Source organism: Erinaceus europaeus, chromosome 5 (assembly GCF_950295315.1).
Source record: "Erinaceus europaeus chromosome 5, mEriEur2.1, whole genome shotgun sequence".
NCBI lineage: Eukaryota > Metazoa > Chordata > Mammalia > Eulipotyphla > Erinaceidae > Erinaceus > Erinaceus europaeus.
Window position 1 is genome coordinate 83,508,355 of NC_080166.1, and position 20,586 is coordinate 83,528,940.

At 39.5% G+C, this 20,586-nt stretch overlaps 1 protein-coding gene across 3 annotated transcripts in view; it reads right to left on the bottom strand.

Annotated features, from left to right (window-relative positions):
* Positions 1-2,544: 2,544 nt before the first annotated feature.
* Positions 2,545-20,586, bottom strand: part of SLC38A4 (solute carrier family 38 member 4) — an 86,005-nt gene continuing 67,963 nt past the window's right edge. For all 3 annotated transcript variants that reach the window (XM_060191454.1, XM_016185587.2, XM_007517196.3), the window contains exons 12-16: positions 20,370-20,470; positions 18,237-18,361; positions 9,408-9,552; positions 6,611-6,708; positions 2,545-4,952 (exon numbers count right to left, since the gene is read on the bottom strand). In XM_060191454.1, coding sequence (XP_060047437.1) covers positions 4,851-4,952; positions 6,611-6,708; positions 9,408-9,552; positions 18,237-18,361; positions 20,370-20,470 — 571 coding nt within the window. In that variant the 3' untranslated portion in view covers positions 2,545-4,850. The remainder of the gene's footprint in view (positions 4,953-6,610; positions 6,709-9,407; positions 9,553-18,236; positions 18,362-20,369; positions 20,471-20,586) is intronic.

A 20,586-nucleotide genomic window follows, 5' to 3' on the forward strand; every position in this document is an offset into this window, starting at 1 on the left:
CATAGAGTATGTTGTCCAGCCTCCCTTCATAGGATGGAACATTCTCTACTGTTGTTGATCTAAGTTGAGGACAAGGTCCTATGGGGCCCACAAAGGGGTCTGTTGTGTTGTTCCTGATAGAGATGACCAGTAACAACGGAGAGAGGGATCTAGAGATCTAGGCCTGTCATGTCTGTTTGGGAATCTCAGGACTTCCTGACTAGGGCCCCAGCTGATGGTGTGGCCTGATAGTGATTAAAGAGTCATCCTTAAAGTATGCCAGTCTCTTGCCCTTATTTAGCTTTTGTATTCCTTACTTTGATAAGGTTAGCTTTGGAGTGAGTGAGGGAAGTATAATAGGAAGTAGGTAAGGAGGGTATCTAAGTTTAAGTAGACACTATTTCATTATGAGCTCTATGGTGTCGTTTTAAAATCTTTCTACTTGCTTGCTGCATATGTGGACTCACTGCAGACTATTGTGCACTTTTGCTTTCACACACACACACACACACACACACACACATAAATATATACATATACAAATGTTCTTTAGAAACAGGTTCCTTGGGGGGGTTGGGTGGTAGTATAATGGGTTAAGCGCACATGGCGCGAAGCACAGGGACCAGCATAAGGATTCTGGTTTGAGCCTCTAGCTCCCCACCTGCAGGGTGTTGCTTCACAAGCGGTGAAGTAGTTCTGCAGGTGTCTGTCTTTCTCTCCCCCTTGCTGTCTTCCCTTTCCCTCTCAATTTCTCTCTGTCCTATCCAACAATAACAACAAGGGCAAGCAAAAAAAAAAATCACACACACACACACACAAAAAAACCCAGGTTGCTTAATCTCCCCAAGTCTGAAATTTCCATCTTTTTGACCAGAACAAAGTCTGATATAGGCTCAATCTTCATATATGGAATATTTATCAAGACTGTTTTTGTATACCAACATATGTAGTCAGTCCTGGAGAATGTTTCATGTGCAACTGCTTTTCTCAATTTCTATCTGTCTTATTTAATTAAAAAAAAAAAAGAAAGGAAATATGGCCACCAGGAGTGGTGGATACACTGAGCCCCAGCCACAATCCTTGTGACGAAAACAAAACAAAACAAAACAAAACAAAACAAAATATGCCTATGTGACAAAATATAGGTTATTTAAAAAGTTTGAAAAATCTACATTAAAAAGACAAACAAACATATCATCAGGAACCAAACACACCCATCTAGAAGCACAGTTTTTAATAGCCTAAGCCTCTAAGCAAGCTAGGTGTCCAACAACAGATGAGTGGTATATATACACAATGGAATACTCCTCAGCTATTAAATATGGTAAATTTACCTTCTTCATCCCATCTTGGATGGAGCCTGAAGGAATCATTTAAGTGAGATAAACTAGATAAAGAAGGATGGATCTGGGATGATCCCACTAATAGACAGAAATTGAGAAATAAGAACAAAAGGGAAATCACGAAGCAGAAGTTGGACTGAGTTTAGTATATTGCTCCAAAGTAAAGGAATCTGGGGTTGGTAGGAGTGTTCCTAGAACATGATGGTGGAGGAAGACCTACGTGGGGGGTTGGAACTGAGAAATGTTACACATGTACCAACTACTGCATTTTATTGTAGACTATAAACTATTAATCCCCCAATAAAGAAAAAAAAAGAATTGGTATTACACCCAAATAACAGAAACTGAGGCAGCTTAGTGACTTGTCCAAAATAAAAAAGGTATATCAGTAGGGGGGAAGAGTATTTATACGCCTATGTAAGAAAATATAGGTGATTAAAAAGTTCTGGCAAACCTACAATAAAAAAGACACTTTTTTTTCTTTTTTTGCCTCTAGGGTTATCACTGGGGCTTGGTGCTGCAGTTACGAATCCACTACTACTAGATCTATTTTATTGGACAGAACAGAGAGAAGTAGAGGGAGAGAGTTAAGACACCTGCAGACCTGCTTTGCTGCTTGTGAAATATCCCCCCTGCAGGTGGGCAGCCTGGGGCTTGAACCTAGATCCTTTTGTGGGTCCTTGAGCTTAGTACTATCTATGTGCACTTAACTGGGCACACCACCACTCAGCTCCCAACCTATTTTTTTTTTAAGTGGGAAAAAATTTAAACAAAAAATTCTCAGAGGAGAGATATAAATACTCATTAAACACATAAAAAATTTCCAAAGCTGGTCATTGGGGAAATGGAAATGACAAAATGATTCTGCTTTATATTCACTTGGAAGCCTTCCATATGCCAAAAGCTATGCCAAATGTTGACAAGATGTGGAACAGCTGAAATTTATAGATTGGGGGTGAAAATCAGTGTGGTAGACATAAGCCATTTTCCCCAGTCCTCTCTACTCCTGTATTGTTCTCTCTTCTCTATTTCACTATGATCTTGTTTCTTCCGGCCCCTCACTTGCCATCGTAAATGAATTCTCCCCAGTTGACCACAAAGTCTCACTTTTATACACATTAATTCCAGGAGGTATTTATGTGATGACATAAAATAAAAATGATTTAGGATTAATTGTTTATTTTATGCAAATAAGAAGGCAGCTATTTTTGACAGCTATATAGAGTAGTTAAATGTCAAATGTAACAACAAAAATGGAAGTGATATAAGATGTTTAAGATCTATAATTTTGTCTCAGACAAATAATTCACAGCCTCCTTTAACACACCAGTCATTTGAAAAGTTCATTTATTATATACCAATATACACTTTCTGTAATAAAAAACTTCTCAATACATCGAATCATCTTAAAAATGAATTATGAAAATAAAATTTTCATCAGTTTACAAATGGAGTTAAATTAACCAGTATAAGATATTTTATGTATGTCTGTCCTGTAAGCTATGTTAACTCCAGTCCTGGAAATAGGAAATAAAAATAGCAATACAAGGTGCTTTATTACTTGTCACTGTAGTATTGCTCTGGAATATTTATATGATTACACATGGTGATATTTTCGAATTACTCATTGCAAATGTGAGGCATTCAAGAATATGTACAGATTTACAATTTCCCACTGTTTGGCTTAATCTTTGGTACTTACATTTATTTGTATTCAGATTAAAATATTTTTGACACTCAGAAGGTATCTTTTTCACTTTGCATTTTGGTATTCTTTAGGTGAATTAGAATGGAAAAATATCTTCAAGATGCTACTCAGCGCGTTTTTCCTAGTTATAGTACTACAGAAGTTATGATAGTTTCTTGTAATGCTCTATTTCCACGAGGAAGTATATTTCCATTTTACAGTATTAATATCTCTCAAAATAGTCTTTAAATATATATTTTCCTGGGAACAGTTCATCACAGCTATGAAAATATGACTCAATATTATCATGCTTTGATATTTGTATATTCAGTGGGTTTTGCTGAGAAATAAGATCTGTGGCAAATGTCCTTGCCACTAATTTAAAAAAGAACAGCAAACTCTAGAAATCTTAGACAGTGAGAACTAATTTTCAAAACCATTTCAAGTAGATATTTTATAGAAGTGATCAAGAATGCATTTCTTTATAGTGTTAGCACTTTTATTTTTATGTAGGACCACTCTACATTGTATAGAATAGCAAATGAATGTCAGCAAACACCTATGCAAGCAAACATGCTGCAGATCCTACTTTAGACGCGCTGGACTAAAGCAACGACCTCACGATACTATTGATGATTACTTCCAAATAAAAGCTTAATTGTGCATATAGCTATATCACTGTAAACATTGAAGAGCATTACTGGACTATATATAACTTAGTCTTTTAAATCTGAAATATCTCCAATAGGCAAGTATGTACAAGTGGATTTCTGAGCCCATCAACTGAAGTTCCTGCCCTCAACCCAATAGTATGAATGCTTTACGTGTTATGAGAGAAAAGCTATACCTGTAAAAAATTAAAATCAGAAGTACCATACTTTAAAATTCTGAGGACGACAGAATAAGGTTATATACATGAACGTACAGCTAAGTGACAGTTTCCTGCACTGAATATTTATCAAATAAAAATGTGTCAAACAATACTGGGTAATGCATGGCCACATGAACTGTGGTCTTCTAAAAATAATTCATGAGGATGGAAGACGAGAGGGAGAGCATTGGAGCATTGTTCAATGACAGAAGTATGACAAGAGCACTAAGAATAGCACTGAAAAGCAAATGCTTCCAGAATAGGAAATTTAGCTATTAATATCTATATTGCTGTTGCTCTTCATATTTAAAACCCCTCTCTATGTTTAGTCAAATGTTTTAATGTTTACAAAAAATTTAGAATAAAATCACTAAGTCAGTGTTACAAACAAATGTGCAAAATATTCCTTGAGTACTGATAGTAAGATGCTCTGGCCTGGTGTTTCATCACTTATGGATCGTCTATGGATAGTTTTTAAGACAGTTTTTATTTTATTTCTGTTATTAAATAGACCCAGAGTATCTGGTATGAGATTGGAGAAAGGCATCAAATGTTAATAGCTTCGGCACTGGGACTTTTTTTTTTTTGTTATTATTGTGAGAATACATGTATTTGTATTTTTATTTGTAATGGGTGAAGGGTGGAGGGAGGAGAAGGAGGGTACAATCTGATGACTACTATGCACAGTTACCCTTAGTCTGCTTTCATAGCAGCAGAAATACACCAGCTCCCACCACTCTGCTAAAACCTGGGTAGCTATATTCACCACAGAGTTGAAACACATGAACAGACATTCTTGACAAAAATGAAGCTGTTGTCTTCTGCAGGTTCCTGCTGATGTTACTAGTAAAGGTCTTTGGATCTTCCTGTTATTACCTATGAATAACATTCCAACCAAGATAACTCAATGTCTTTTGGAGCATAACTTGCAAACATTTCCAATTGAAAACAAAAAGTATTTTTCCTTGGGTTAATGCTGCTTGGAATTTGGGGGATCATAAATCCAGTCAATTATAATGAGTGTCATGCTCCCAATCATGAAGATGATTCCAACCATAAGGAAAATAAAAGCCTGTAATTCAGAGAGAGAGAGTTTGTTAGAGAACACAGACCACATACTTACAAAGACAGTTTTTATGTTGATCAGGTAAGGTAGAACTCTGATTTCCACATTGAATTTTACCATCCTTATTGCTTTGATGCCTTACATTTCAATCAATTTAGAACCCTAGTTGAAGAAAAAGGAGAGATACAGTGGTAAATTGATTTTATACATCAAACCGATAGAATACCCTGCAGCCATTAAAAAATCAAGTGATAGAAAAGGAGTGTGTTAGAGGGAAATGCTCACAATCCTTCGGATGAATAAAAGCAGGCCGTGAAAGAGTCGTAGTATGGTAAACTTAAATTTTATAAAGCAAGCAAAAACAGAAGTTTGCACAGTACATATTATAAATGCCTTGAAAAAGCAAAGCACATATTTATGTGTTTGAACATGCATGTTCGATATTTCCCATACTTCGAAATTTTTAGAACTAGAATGTAATATAAGTGACAGTTTAAGCAAATGTTAAAATTAAAGCATCTTTAAGCAACAGTTAAAATAAAAAAAATCCTAGATGATATTTCTCTCATTTTTATGCATGTTCAAACTCAAAATGAGTTCACTATGTAAAAGTCCAAATGAACTACACAAAAACTCAATGGCAGGATGATGGAAAGGGGCTTCTTAAATCAAACTATTCTGAAGTCCCTGGACAATCCCAATATAGAGTCCCAGACAAAAATTCAGGACAATTCAGCTAGAAACATCCTCTTAAAGCCTTTATAAGACCTTACTGAGTATCCATTGGTAATATTCCACTATTGGAAAAAAGAATAATTTCTCTGTGTGGCTCTGTGCTACTACAATGGAAAAATATATACGTTAATCAATTACTTTGGTTAGAATATGATTTATATCTAAGGAGGATAACTGGTAGTTCTGTTTTGAATCTCTATCCTCCACACCAGGGGGCAAGTTTACATGGAAGAAAAGGCAAAACCCACATTTTGGGGATGAAAATGTTAAAAACTACTTCATAGGATTGTCAGACAGCCTAGTTTCTTCTGCAAAAATTTCTTTTCTTTTTCCGCTTTTTCTTTTTTCTTTTTTTCTTGTTCTTTTTGGGTCACCAGGGTTATGCATGGCTGGAGACCAGTGCCACAACTCTACAGTTCCTAGTGGCCATTTTGTCCCTGTTTTTGATAGAGTTGAGAGACAGAGAAAAGGAGACGGAAAGACAAAGAGGAGGAGAGATAAAGTACTATTCCATGGCACATGAAGCTTCCCAGCTACAGTGGGGTAACAGCATCCTGAACTCTGGTAGTCTTATGTGGTGATGTATATGCCCTTTACCAGGTGAGTCACACCCAGCAGTAGCTTGCTAATATGCAGATATGCCCATTGAGAAACTTGGCTGGCATTTGACAGAAAGAATGTGACACAAATATTTAACATTTGAAGAGAGAAATGCTGGAACTCTCTGAGTGCCAGAAGTCCACTCCTCTTTCTTGCTTCCAGAGAGTCCCAGCCTATCTTCGATTTTTTGGTTCTTTGTTTAGCAGTTCAATTTCTTTGACTTAGGTGAATTTCCTGATTTATTTTTACATAATATATTATTTTACATAATTTATTTCTACATAATTGAAGAGCAATTTAAAATGGAGGGGATGACAAGTCTTACTTACTCCGATTTTTTGGGGTGACCGAAAGGATTCTTTAGTGACAAGTTTAAGATAAAAAGCTGCTGGAAGAATGAAAATCAGCATTGTGGCAGAAGAAGCTCCTGAGGAAAGAAACAAAGGACGAGTCCGTGTGTTAGGCAGTAGGTCTAATTCAGCAAGGCAGACACAGGGGCACATAAATATACACCAAAACAAACAAGTGTAACCCACAAACAAAAATCTGCCGCTGACATGATACTGGGCCTTTGGTGGAGAGTGTGGGTAGTCCATTGACAGACCTCCCTACATATGTATGTGTGAAGCTATGCCCCTGGAACTTTATCATAAACCAACACATTAAATCAATAGACACAAAATTAGAAAAGAAATCCAAAATTACCCTATTTTTATTTATTTATTATAATTTTAAAAATTTTTTATTTATTTTTATTATTGGATAAAGATAGAGAAAATGAGAGGGGAGGGGAAGATAGAGAGGGAGAGAGACATCTGCAACCCTATTTCACCACTCATGAAGCTTTCCCCCCCTTCAGGTGGAGACAAGGGGCTTGAACCTGGGTCCTTGTGCACTGTACTATGTACACTTAACCAGGTGAGCCACCACCTGGCCCCGACTATCCTAATGTTAGCACTAAGAACACTATAAGCTCATCTTGGCTGCTGCTTACTCAAAGAAGATATGTTATGTTATGTTACATTACGTTACGCTATGCTATGTTCCGTTATATTATGTTATTTATTCCAGGATTTATCACTTCCAGGGTTATCACTGGGGCTTGGTGCCAGCACTATGAAACCACCACTCTGGCCATTTCTTCCTGTTTTTTTCCTTTATTTCTATTTTTGTTGGACAGAACAGAGATAAATTGAGAGGGGAAAGGGAGATAGATAGGGAAAGAGAAAGACAAGACACCTGCAGACCTGCTTCACTGTACATGAAGTGTCACCCCTGCATCCCTGCAAGTGGGGAGTGGGGTCTCGAACCATATTCTTGCATAGGTCCTTATTCATAGTGCTATGTTCACTTAAGTTGGTGCACCATTGCCTGTTCCCAAGAAGAGATGTTTATTAAGAATGCTCAAATACACCTAACATCCCAGATACATGCCCCATATAGATAGACCATTAAAACATTCAACACGGCAAATACACATTAAGAAGTCAGAACTCCTCACGTGGCCTTTCTACCAAACTTCTCAAGTTGCTTACACATGATATTTGAAAGTTCTACATTGCATTTAAATTTTGAGTACTACTGCCCTCAGATCAGTAGAATAAAATTTACATACATACTTAAAGGAAATAATATACTTTGCCAAATCAATGTTTGCTTCCTCCAGAAATGCTACTTGATACTCCTAGATTTAAGAAGGCATTCTTACATAAATAAAAAAAAAATCCATTTTCTTTACTTTTTATTTTCATGCAGAATTACGACCTGTGTTCAAATTCTGTATCTACTCTAAACTACATTTTAGGCTTTCTACTTCAGCTATATTTTTGCTTGCTTTCTATGGGATTCAATATTTTCACCCAGCAGGCAAAAATATAGCTGAAGTAGAAAGCCTAAAATGTAGCTTTTTGTTGGTATATTTCATATTGGTTTGTTCCCCTTCCCCCTAACTCTGAGAGAATTGGTTTGTCTACCTTTTCACATTCTATTGTTTAAACTTTAAACAACCTTAAAATCATTCTAAAAAGACTTCTAATTGTAATAGAGTTTTATTACTTCTAATTGTAATAGAATTGTGATAAACTTCTAACCTGCTACAAGTTTTGTTTCATAAGTAAGTGAATTGCAGCTGTCAAGTTCTCTACAGAAAAGCAGAATTCTGATGGCTGACATTCCCCATCGAGACAGACGTACAACAATTCATCCCTTGGTAATTCTTCGGTGGACATCTGCTTTGGACTTCTATCGGACTCACTGGTACACCTCGGACACTTTGCACAAAACTAGCGGCTTCCCTTTATGCTGCTGGGTTTCTCAAAGACTGACTGCAGCCATGCCTTGGGACTCTAGGCCTCACCCCCATGCTATAAAATGCCTGTCGAGGCAAGCACGCCCCCCCCAGAGGCAGGAAATGTTTTTTTTAAAGCTGATAAAGTTTTGCCCACAGAGGCAAAAAATGGCCCCCTCAGGCCTTCCCTTGGCAGCACACTGGTTCTTGTTACTCGCTTACATATTTCTCCATGTTTGTGCCAGTTTCTTTTTTGAAAATGCCTGTACGATATAGGTTTCTGTTCACCCCACACCCCTGATACTGTGGTCATTTAGTTAAAAACAGAAGGGGGAATTGTTGGTATGTTTCATATTGGTTTGTTCCCCTTCCCCCTAACTCTGAGAGAATTGGTTTGGCCCTTGCTAGTTTCACACCCCTCTTTCTCCCCGCCCCCTAGGCTAAGGATGTCCAGAGTCCCAGCAGCATCCGCAGAGGGAGAATGATGGAGAAGCACATGGTGTGGTGATTTGCCTGTTCGTGAATAAAGATTAAACTGCAGCTTCTCAGCCCAGCCGTGTGTCCTCGAGTCTCTGTCTCTGTCTACCCTTGCAATGCTAGCCCGGCCTGCTGGAGCCCCTGAACTTTAACAACAACTTTTAATAAGAACAATTTGTTATCCTGTAAATAATGTCCATTTTCTCCTGGAAGGGAGGTATGATGACCAATTAAGGCTCCAACTGACTGAAGTATAATCCTGTGCATGTGAGGGGATTGCGACTCTTGTGCTCCTTGTCTACAGTTGGAAAGAGATCAGAAGGAGAGAGAATTGACTGAACAAAAGCCTTCCAAAAACTTACCTATGAATCCAAAGATATACTTTATAGTTGGCACAAGGATGACCAAAACATTATTAAGTGCAATAATTAAGATTGCAATCAGGATGTGTCTTATCCAACTGAAGGGTCTTTTGGGAAATAGCAATGTGATCACTGATGTACGAATCTGCAACAAGAAAGTTCAAAGACTTGCTCACTGCTTTGTTTCTACAGGTTCAAATATTCTCTGAAGTATTTTAAAATCACTCTAAGGTAATTTCCTTCTTCCGTATTTCCTCCTGTCTCTGAAGAGATGTTAATAGTAATTTTTTTGTGGTAAAGTACACATAGCATAAAATTTACAGTCTTAATAATTTTTAAGCATATATCTAATTCACATTGCAACAGGCTCTCATGCCTGAGGCTCAAAAAAAGTCCCAGGTTCAGTTCCCCCCACCACAATAAACCAAAGTTGAGCAGTGCTCTGGTGTTTCTTTCTCTCTCTGCATTTCTCTAAAATAAATAAATAAATAAATAAATAAATAAATAAGTAAATAAATAAATAAATAAATAAAATATATTAATGAACTGGAAACATCTCCTGAGTACTGATTCTGGGTTATACATTCTACTAGGAACATCACAAATTTTACCACACTTCTCTTGATGTTGATTTTTAACAAATTATTTTATAATTTAAAATTGAGAGAGAGATATATGAGAACATTGCTCAGCTCTGGCTTGTGGTGGTGATGGATGGGAATTGAATCTAGGACCTCATAAAAGTCTCCAGCCCTTGATGTTGATTTTTGATGTTTAAGATTGTCAATTTTTGTTTTTGTTTTTTTTTTTGCCTCCAGGGTTATTGTTGGGGCTTGGTGCCTGCACCAGGAATCCACTGCTCCTGGAGGCCATTTTTCCCCTTTTGTTACCCTGGTTGTTTTATTATTGTTGTGGTTATTATTATCACGGTTATTGATGTCATTATTGTTGGATAGGACAGAGAGAAATCAAAAGAGCAGGAGAAGACAGAGAGGGGGAGAGAAAGATAGACACCTGCAGACCTGCTTCATTGCCAGGGGCTCAAACCGTGATCCTTAAGCAGTCCTTGCGCTTTGCACCACCAATGTTTAACCCACTGCGACCCTCTATTGTCAGCTTTTTTGTTGACACATCTTTTGCTCATTTGCTTAGCTGTCAGAATTTTTTTCTATTAAAAGTAATTTCATTGAAAAGAGAAAAGATCAGATAAAATCTATAATTCAGAGAACAGTAAAGCCCTTGCTGACTTCTGTGACCCAGTTGGATTAAGTGTTAGGGGTAAGCACTGAACCGATTTGCATGTGATAATGAAGGAAACTTTTATAAATCTGGGCTTGCTATAATTTTGTACCTTATTTCCCATTTGGCCACCTGGTATTTTAAAGAGCACACTCTTTCTGTTAATTCTTACTTCCCTGTACGCCTTCCCATCAGACAATCCATTATGAGTGCACAGAAAAGAAGAGAACCCACTAATCGTAACATTCTTCAGAGTCTCTAGATTGTGCCTTGCACACTGTAAATGTTGAGTTGAACAGAACAAACCTTTCCACTCTCATGGATTCTTGACAGACAGCAGCTCTGTTTCAGCAGCTAAAATAAGTAGGTGAAGGGTCAAGAGAGGCTCCATGTGCAGCAACCTCTCCAGTTACTCTGATGTAACAGGATAAAAAGTTCCTTGTAGGAGAGGGAAGGGGACTGTGTTTGAACAGCTTAGTAAAGTAAAAAAAATACTCTTCTTTTAAGATCTCTCTGAGGAGATACCTTTTTGACTTAGTAGAATTAGTCTTTTGGCTTTTCAATAACTAAATATTTCAGTTAAGAAATGACATCATACATGCTGGGGTGAATTTTCACTTCAGATTTTACTTATAAAGTTTCTTGATGGTGTGGAAATAGGAACCCATTTTAAAAAGGAAAATAGATTTTGAAACACATGCATGAACGACAAAAAAAAAAAAAAGAAAAAAGAAAAGGAAAAAAGAAAAAGAAGGCCAGCAGAAATGCTTGCAGTTTCTGCTGTGACATTCTTTGCATAGCACTCCAGCGAAAGATTAAAGCCATCTGTTCAGGTTTCCAAGGCAATTTCAAACCCAGAGTGCCAAACCAGATAATCTCTGGAAATGATTTTAAGAGTGACTTTGTAAAAGATTTTTAAAAATTGGATTAGTGAAAATTATGAAACTCACTCAGAAAAATTGACCAAGGAAAACAAATGAGTTGATTTCATTTTCCCTAACAGCCTAGAAGTTCTACATAGTGATCTATAAATAGCACCTCTCCATTGATGTTCAACTGGTTTAATTAGTAGGATTAAAAGTAGCTTTTTAGTTTTTTCACTAATGACTTAATTTTGATTTACAAAACTGCAAGACAACAGGAGTATAATTCCATAGCTTTCCCACCATTAGAGTTCTGTGTCCCTATTTCCTCCACTAGAAACTGCAATAGTTCTCCCAGGGCCATGGATATGGGTTGACTATCATTTCTAGAACTGTCTATATATATATATTTGCCCATTTTTTCCTATGGTCCTGTCTTCCTTTCCTTTCTTAGTTTTATACCTGTTGCTTAAATACCCATATCCAGAGAAGAAGCAATTATAGAAGCCGGACCTCTCACCTTCTGCACTCCATAAAGATCACTGGACCATACTCTCAGAGGAATAAAGAATAGGGAAGTTTCCAATGAAGGGGATTGGACATGGAACTCTGGTGGCGGGGACTGTGTATGGAACTGTATGCCTGTTACCTTACAATCTTGTTGATCATTATTAAGTCACTAATAAAACTCTTTAAAAAGTAGCTTTTTATGATATAACAGTGTTTAAGGATTTAAATGCCTGAAAACGTGAGAGTAGAAGTTATTTTTAGGCAAAGATGATTTTAATGCTTTTTTTTTTTTTTTTTTTACTAAAAAGTCATGCATTGAATTCACTACTGAGTTAGTGGGAGTCCTGCATGTAGAGGTCCTCTGCATTACATGCTGCTTCCTAAAGTCTCATGGCTCACTGAGAAACACTACCATTTTTTCTAGTGGTGAGATCAGAAAGTTTTACAGAATGAAAGTTTAAATACATGGTAGAAGTATTCTTTTTAGAGCAAATAAAGGAATAACAAAATCCAAACAGAGCTGAAGACATAAAGAGATACTAATGTATACTTTTTTCTTTTTACATTTTCTTTTTCCCCTTTTGCTGCCTTTGTATTTTTATCATTGTGGTTATTATTATTGTTGTTGTTATTGATGTCGTTGGATAGGACAGAGAGAAGTTGAGAGAGGAGGGAAAGACAGAGGGGGGAGAGAAAGATAGATACCTGCTTCACTGCCTGTGAAGAGACTCCCCGGCTGGTGGGGAGCCCAGGGCACTTTGTGCCATGCTTGTATAACCCGCTGCACTACCACCTGACCCCCTAAATTTTATTCTATTGTTTAATTTTATTATTATTATTTGCCTCCAGGGTTATTGCTGGAGCTCAGTGCCTGCACTACAAATCCTCTGCTCCTGGAGGCCACCTTTTTCCTTTTTGTTGCCCTTGTTGTTTATCATCGTTGTCATTATTATTGTTATTATTGCTGTCATTGTTCTTAGATAGGACAGAGAGAAATGGAGAGAGGAGGGGAAGACAGTGAGGGGGAGAGAAAGATAGACACCTGCAGACCTGCTTCACTGCCTGTGAATCGACCCCCCTGCAGGTGGGGAGCTGGGGGCTCCAGTCAGGATCGTTAATCCGGTCCTTGCGCTTCACGCCATGTGCTTAACCCACTATGCTACCACCCCAGCCCCCTAAATTTTATTTTTTATATTGCTACCAGAATTGTCACTGCGGGCTTGGTGCCGGTACTACTAATTTACTGCCCATGGAAACTATATTTTCCTTCCTCTCTCCATCTCTATTTTTATTGGACAAAATAGAGAAAAATTGAGAGGAGGGCATAAATAAAGAGAGGGAGAGAGAGAGAGAGAGAGAGAGAGAGAGAGAAAGACAGATATCTGTAGACCTGCTTCATTGCAGGGGGCATCTGGGACTCAAACCCAGGTCCTTGTGCATGGTGGTATGTATGCTTAACAGGGTGCACCACTGTCCTGTTCTCCATACATTCTTAAAGAATGCAACAAGGTGAAAAAGAGACAGAAAGCAGTTGCTGGTGGTGATACATTGACGCTGAGGAATTATTCTGATGCAGTCTCCGCCCCCAGGTTTTACCACACCCTGTGAAATCCTAGCAGTGCCCCCTTCAACCAGTCCTGGCCCCACACGTCACCCCTGGTTGTAGCCCAATAAAAGCCCCCTTAACCCCCCCCTCGCGCTCTCTGGGCTCTAGGCTCCTTCGACTCTCTCACAGATCTCTCTCCCTTCTCTCACCCCATGGTCAGGTAGTGGGGACGGCCATTGTCGGCTGACTCCACGTGGCCTGAGCCACCCCCCCCCCATCCTATAATAAAGATTTGTGTACCCCACTTGCTCTGGACTTCCTCTGTCTTCTCCGCAGTGCAGCCCGACACCTGACCACCACCACAACAATACATGGTGACAGAAAGAACTAGAAGGAAATCTGCTTGGTAATTGTAAGTCAAAATGCTGCCTGGATTCCTTCAAGAATAGATGATCTTACCATTTTTAATAGCTGAGTAGTATCCCACTGTGTATGTATGTTCCGTAACTTTCCCACCTGCTTATCTGTCCTTGGGCATCTGGGCTGTTTCCAAGTTTAGCTCAGTACAAATTGTGCTTCCATGAACACAGGTGTACATGGATCTCTTCTGCTAGGTGTTGCTGTATTCTCTGGGTAGATCCCTAGGAGAGCAATTGCTGGGTCACAGGGTATTTTTGAACACTATTTCTAGTGTTCAAAGCAATCTCCAGTCTGTATTGGACAGGAGTTGAACTGATTTATAGTTCTACTGATGAGTCCCTTTAAGAGAGATAAGCCAGAAGGAGAAAGATGAATACCAGATGGTTTTACTTATATGTGAATTTAATAAACAAAGAAAAAGGAAACATAGGGTGAAACTTAGACTGGATGTGGTGTATCACAGCAAAGTATGAGACTGGGAGGGGAGGGAAGGAAGACAGGGCACTGAGGACCCAGTGTGTGATGGTGAGGAAGGACTGAAGTTGTGATGGGAGCCATGTGCAGACACACATAGTGGGGTGATGAGAAACTTTATACATGTCAACTAGGCTGTAAACCACTGTTTCTCCTGTAAAACCATCTGAATACAAAGTGCTGTCTGGAGGGGTACATCCAAAAGCAAAAGATCCTCAGAAGTCACATTTACCTAAGTCAGGAGTGAGAGGCAACTCTTACTCTGAAAGGGTGGGTGGCCAGTTCCATGTTTTGTCTGCTGCCACACAGTGATAAGAACTAGAAATGTGGGAGTGTATGCTAGAAAGCTGCAGGGAGTGAAGGGGTAGGGTGGGAGACAGTTCCTAGGGGTAGCCAAGACTGCACATTCAGAATGACTGTAAGATTAAATGTTTGTTATTTCCAGAATGTGTGTTTCCAGCAGGAGACTATTTAAGAAGGACTGGGCCCTGATGTGGTCGGAAAGGGGGAGGCAGAGTGGTAGCCTTAGCTCTGAAATCTTAAAAAAAGTTCTGTTGTTTAGGAGAGACTCAGTTTCTCTCAGTATGACTGCTCAGAACAAAGACGTGGGAAATAGCTGTAGGTCACCAACCTACTCTAGTTCCCAGCACTGGCTGCCATATTTCTATGCCCCTCCCTACATAATCTTCAAAATGTAGATCTGTGGACAACACAGGTAAAAAGAATGATATTACTAGGAAAAAGTGAACAGCAATAGCTGGAGAACCTAGGACAAGATAGTTTATTTATTATTATTTTTAATATTTATCTATTTTCTCTTTTGCCCTTGTTGTTTTTCATTGTTGTTGTAGTTATTATTGTTATTGATGTTGTCATTGTTAGATAGGACAGAGAGAAATGGAGAGAGGAAGGGAAGATAGAGAAGGGGAGAGAAAGATAGACACCTGCAGATCTGCTTCACTGCCTGTGAAGCGACCGCCCTGCAGGTAGGGAGCCAGGGGTTCAAACCAGGATCCTTAAGCCTGTCCTTGCGCTTTGTCCCACGTGCATTTAACCCACTGCACTACTGCCTGACTCCCAGACAATATAGTTTTTTTTCCAGGTAGAATTTCAGGTTGTATGTGTTTGATAAGCACACTAAATTATTTGTTTCTCTATTTTGCATGGAAGTAGGTGCTATTTCTTAATATTTCATAAAGGGATACACAGGCTAAAACAGGGCTGGTGCAGTCTCGTACCAGAAGCCCTCACTCCTACCGTGCCACTCCTACCACTAATAAAGAGAAAAGAAATGCTGGACTGCTAGCAATAAAGCTGAAGCATAATTTCACTTCATTTGTTTAATAATATTCCAGGCAGTTGTTATGTGCGTTTTACCAAAAGGGGGGGGGTATCTAACAGGAGAAAAGTAATGCATGAAGCAATCAAGAAGAAAACAGCTAATGAACAAACAACAATACCTTCATCTTCTCTTCATGGGTCCCTAACGAGTGAGCCCATTTCACCTTTGCTGAAAGAAGTGGAATAGGGCTGTTCCCACAATAGATAAGTTTGAATACAGATTACATTTTATTTTATTTATATGTGAGGTTTAAAACACAGTAAACAAAGTTGTTACTGATCAAGTGTTTAAATTCACAGAACTGTCAGGAGAATTTAACTTTAGCTCACTTCTAATACAGAGAATCTTGGATTTAAATTCCAAAAAACAAACAAAGGCACGACTAACAGTTTTGTTCTCTTTGGGGGAAGTGTCTGAGTTTATCCTTGTAGGACTTGGTTGGGCTAAAGAGGTTGGACTCAAAGTTTAGTTGTCCATTCATGAAGGGAGGCTTGATTCCTTTAGCTGAGACCTTCACTCCAGTTCAGTAAGTGCCAGCAAGCGGAATCACCTGTGCTTTTGCTAGAGGAGGCAGTCTATACATCTCAAGAAAAGGTGAGGTTTACCTGGAGACTGCCTCTTTGCAAACACGTTGACACATGCCCTGTTTGTCACTGCACACAGAGTGCACATTCCTGACTTCTAGGGACTTCGGACCCAAACCTGCTGGCAGGGGTGGTGTCAATCTATCTCAATGCAAGGGGGGGGAAGAGGGGGGACTGAAGTATGTACAGAATGTTTTCTAAATGCTAAGGCTGAGTGAAAACACTTAATAAAGATGGTCGTTAGTTACTTCTCTGAAATTTGGTTTGAATGCTTGCTTTTGGTTCTAATGTACACCACAGCAGAGCTGTGTACAAAGAGTCACTATTCCAAAAGCTGCAGACTAGTGCCTTATCTGTCACGGAGGGAAAAGGTTCTATGGGGAAACCTGAATTCTTCCCTGTTAAGGTGAAATGGTGATGGGGAAATGGAAATGTGACTTCCACCTTCCACCATGGTGACCCCAGTGTCAAACTCTGAGCACTGTGTCAGTCCCACCCTTATTACCCAGAAGTGAGCCACAGCCAAGTCTGTTATTCTCCTGAGACCACCACAACTGGAAAGCACTTGATTGAGGGCTTATGAGTGAAGCAGCAGACAAGCACAAAACCAGATTTCTTCCCCAAAAGGTTTTGATTCAGTAGTGATGTGAGTGTCTACTTTGTGTTAGTATCTTTATAAGCCATAAAGAAGGGGAGGAGGGGGATAGACTTCACAGTCTGTCTTCAGAGGTGGTGCTTGCTGGGAAATTTTCCTCTTTGCACACATTCTGTACCTGAGGTGGAGTTGAGCTTAGGCTAAAACAATGTGCATGTAATTAGAAATGCTTTCAGATGTAGGAGAAGAGAGACATTATTTGAGAGCAAAATAACTGTCATAGTAACCAGGATATGATTTCATCCACTCATGGAAACAGGACTGTGCCCAAAACATTTCAGCACACGAGCTTCATTTACAGAGACTGCCCTGGCATTGCAGGAGTAGTCCTCATGCCGGGCCCTGTGTGGAACATTCTGTATATGACTGTGCCGATGACTACGCTGCTAGAGTCAGTGAGTAGAGGCAGTGTTCATGAAAGGAGAAAAGCTGGCAGGAGAGTGCGGACCTGTGTTTATCCACAGGTGGTGGCTTAAACTCAATAGATCCAGATCTCCAGGAGTAGACCTGATCTGGGATCTCATAACCACTGACTGACAGCAGCAGGAAATGCCAAGAAGGGGTAACCTTAGTCATAGTCAGGCTGAGGGCATGTGTCAGTTTTGGGGTGGGGTAGAAGAGAGATATGATGAGAAATGTAAGTTCCCCTCCCCAAAATCAGCGCTAGTTTGTCATTTCCATAATGTGAACTTTCTTTTCATTAGCCTTCAAAGAACCAGATTTAACTAAGAGATTTTAGAGTTTTATCTACGAGAGAGAGAGAGAGAGAGAGAGAGAGAGAGGAAACCCAGATCATTGGCCTATCATATATTATGTCAGGAACTGAGCACTGGGTGTCATTCATGTAAAGCATGCACTCTACCTGCAGAGGCAGATCCCCGCCACTGCAGTGATTTTTGGGTGTGACTGCAGCACCACTAGCTGGGCAAAAAGTGAAGTGCTTTAAAATCTGTGGTGAAAATGCAATATGGTTAGAAAGTTAATGTGTTCTTTTCTTTCTTTCTTTCCTTTTTTTTTTTTTTTTTTGGCTTTCAAGTTTCAGAAGTTATATGAAACTCCTACCTGTATATAAGATAGACACTCTTTGAATCAGAGTTTACAATCTAACACTGTACATAAATTCAAATCAAGTCAGAACATATGTACTAGTTTGTGGGACTAAGCAGGATTCTTCCATTAAAAATCCATGTACTTACTGGGAACAGGACAATGGGCACTGTCAGTGTTACGGCCACAAGGACAGCCAGGCGTACCATTAGGATAAGAGTGTCAAATGTGTACACTTTGGTGTACGCATGAAGTAGTTCATCTTCAACTTCTCCTACAAAAAGTAAGAAGAGAATGAGTCCACTTGGTTTCTTGTCAGCTGTGGTCACATTTTAGGGACAGGACATACTGAATAACAGAAAATCCTCAGGTGACACCTACACTCTTCTTTGACTAAGCTTGTGACTGTTGTTCAAATGAACAAAGTGGTCCTGAAGCTTATATAGTTGGTAGGGGCTGGACTGGGTGGTGGTGTCCCTGGTTGAGCACACATATTAGTGCACTAGGATCCATGTTTGAGCCGGGGACCCCACCTGCAGGGGGAATGCTTTGTGAGTGGTGAAGGAGGGTTTCTCGCTCCCTCTCTATCTCCCCTTACCCTCTTGATTTCTGGATGTCTCTATCCAATAAATAAAGACAATAAAAAATAAACAATAAGTTGTAGGAGCCAAGGTAATTTTACTAAGACCCTTCTTTGGCTCATTTGTATTTGCATCACAACAAACCTATCTGTTTTTATTTTTTTTGCTTCCAGGGTTATCGCTGGGGTTTGATGCCTGCACTGCTCCTGGTGGCCATGCTTTTGATTTTACTGGATAGAACAGAGAAAATTTGAGAGAGGAGGGGGAAGATAGAGAGATGGAGAGAAAGATACCTGCAGACCTGCTCCACCTCTTGTGAAGTGACCTCCTCCCCTTAGGTGGGGAGCCAGAAGCTCGAATTGGGACCCTTGCACGAGTCCCTGTGTTTAGTGCTTTGTGTGCTTAACGAGGTGCACAACCACACCCCCATCCCCCCAAGAACTTATCTCTAAACATAATCTCTGCTGTACAGAAGCATCACAAGAGTTTGGACGATAGAGCGTACACATTATACTGCTTGAGGTCCCAGATGCAAGTCCTCAGCCCCCATCTACAATGGGAAGTCTCACAAGCAGTGGAACAGGGCTGCAGGTATCCCTACCTCTCCCTTTCTATCTCCCCCTTCTCTCTCACTTTCTTTCTGTCTCTATCTAAAATAAAAAACAAACAAACAAATCAGCAACCAAGATGAAAGACAGAAGTGGCATCTGGTTAAATTCCTTCCAGCCTGTTATTGACATCCTGTCACCACTCCCTTAGCTTCCACATGCCCAGTGAGTCCTGACCTGGTGTCTGTGAGCCTGGTCTGAAACCCCTATGACAAGTGATTTCTTTTTTTTTTTTTTTTTCCTCCAGGGTTATTGCTGGGCTCGGTGCCTGCACCATGAATCCACCACTCCTGGAGGCCATTTTTTCCCCCCTTTTTGTTGCCCTAGTTGTTGCAGCCTCATTGAGGTTATTATTGCCATTGTTGACGTTGCTTTGTTGTTGGATAGGACAGAGAGAAATGGAGAGAGGAGGGGAAGACAGAGAGAGAGAGGGGAGAGAAAGATGGACACCTGCAGACCTGCTTCACCGCCTGTGAAGCGACTCCCCTGCAGGTGGGGAGCCGGGGTCTCGAGCCGGGATCCTTACGCCGGTCCCTGCGCTTTGTGCCACGTGCGCTTAACCCACTGCGCCACCGCCCGACTCCCGACAAATGATTTCTAATGATCTTTCAAGCTCAACAAAAATGACTCCATCATGAGAGTGACCCACACTTGGTCTCTGTCAAGTCTTTGCTTATCTGATGAAATTCAGTAGTATCAGTACAAGTAACTTATTAGATAGAGTCAGTATAACTAATACAGAAAGATGAACTGATATGATGGATAACCCTGGAAGCACAATAATAATAATAATAATAATAATAATAATAATAATAATAATAAATTTTAGAAAAGAAATATTATGCCTGAAGGGAAATGATTATGTTTGAGAGATTTTAAAAAATATATTGCATATGAATTTGTTAATTGTTGTAACCTGCTAGACAGATTGATCAGGTCCCATTCTTTTAGGTCAACAAATAGGCTAGTTGAGTACCTGTATCTACTGGTCTTATAGCTCACAGGGGGTCATTTAAAGAACTATATCTATCAAGATTTAATGATCCGTCCAACTAGGATTTTCACAAAAAGAATGACCTTGACAGTGACTTACCATAGAAAGTTATGTAACCAAATAGGGCAACAAGCAGGTACATGACAAACATCCCTGTGATGGAAAAATTTGACACAGTTTGCATCTTCCTCCGGGATCGACTGAAAAAAAAAAGAAAACACAAAGTCCTGAGCTTTGATTTTTTAATTTACAAAAATAACACTATTTCCAATAAATATGTAAAAAGTTATGAAAACATGTGTCTATGTAATTCATT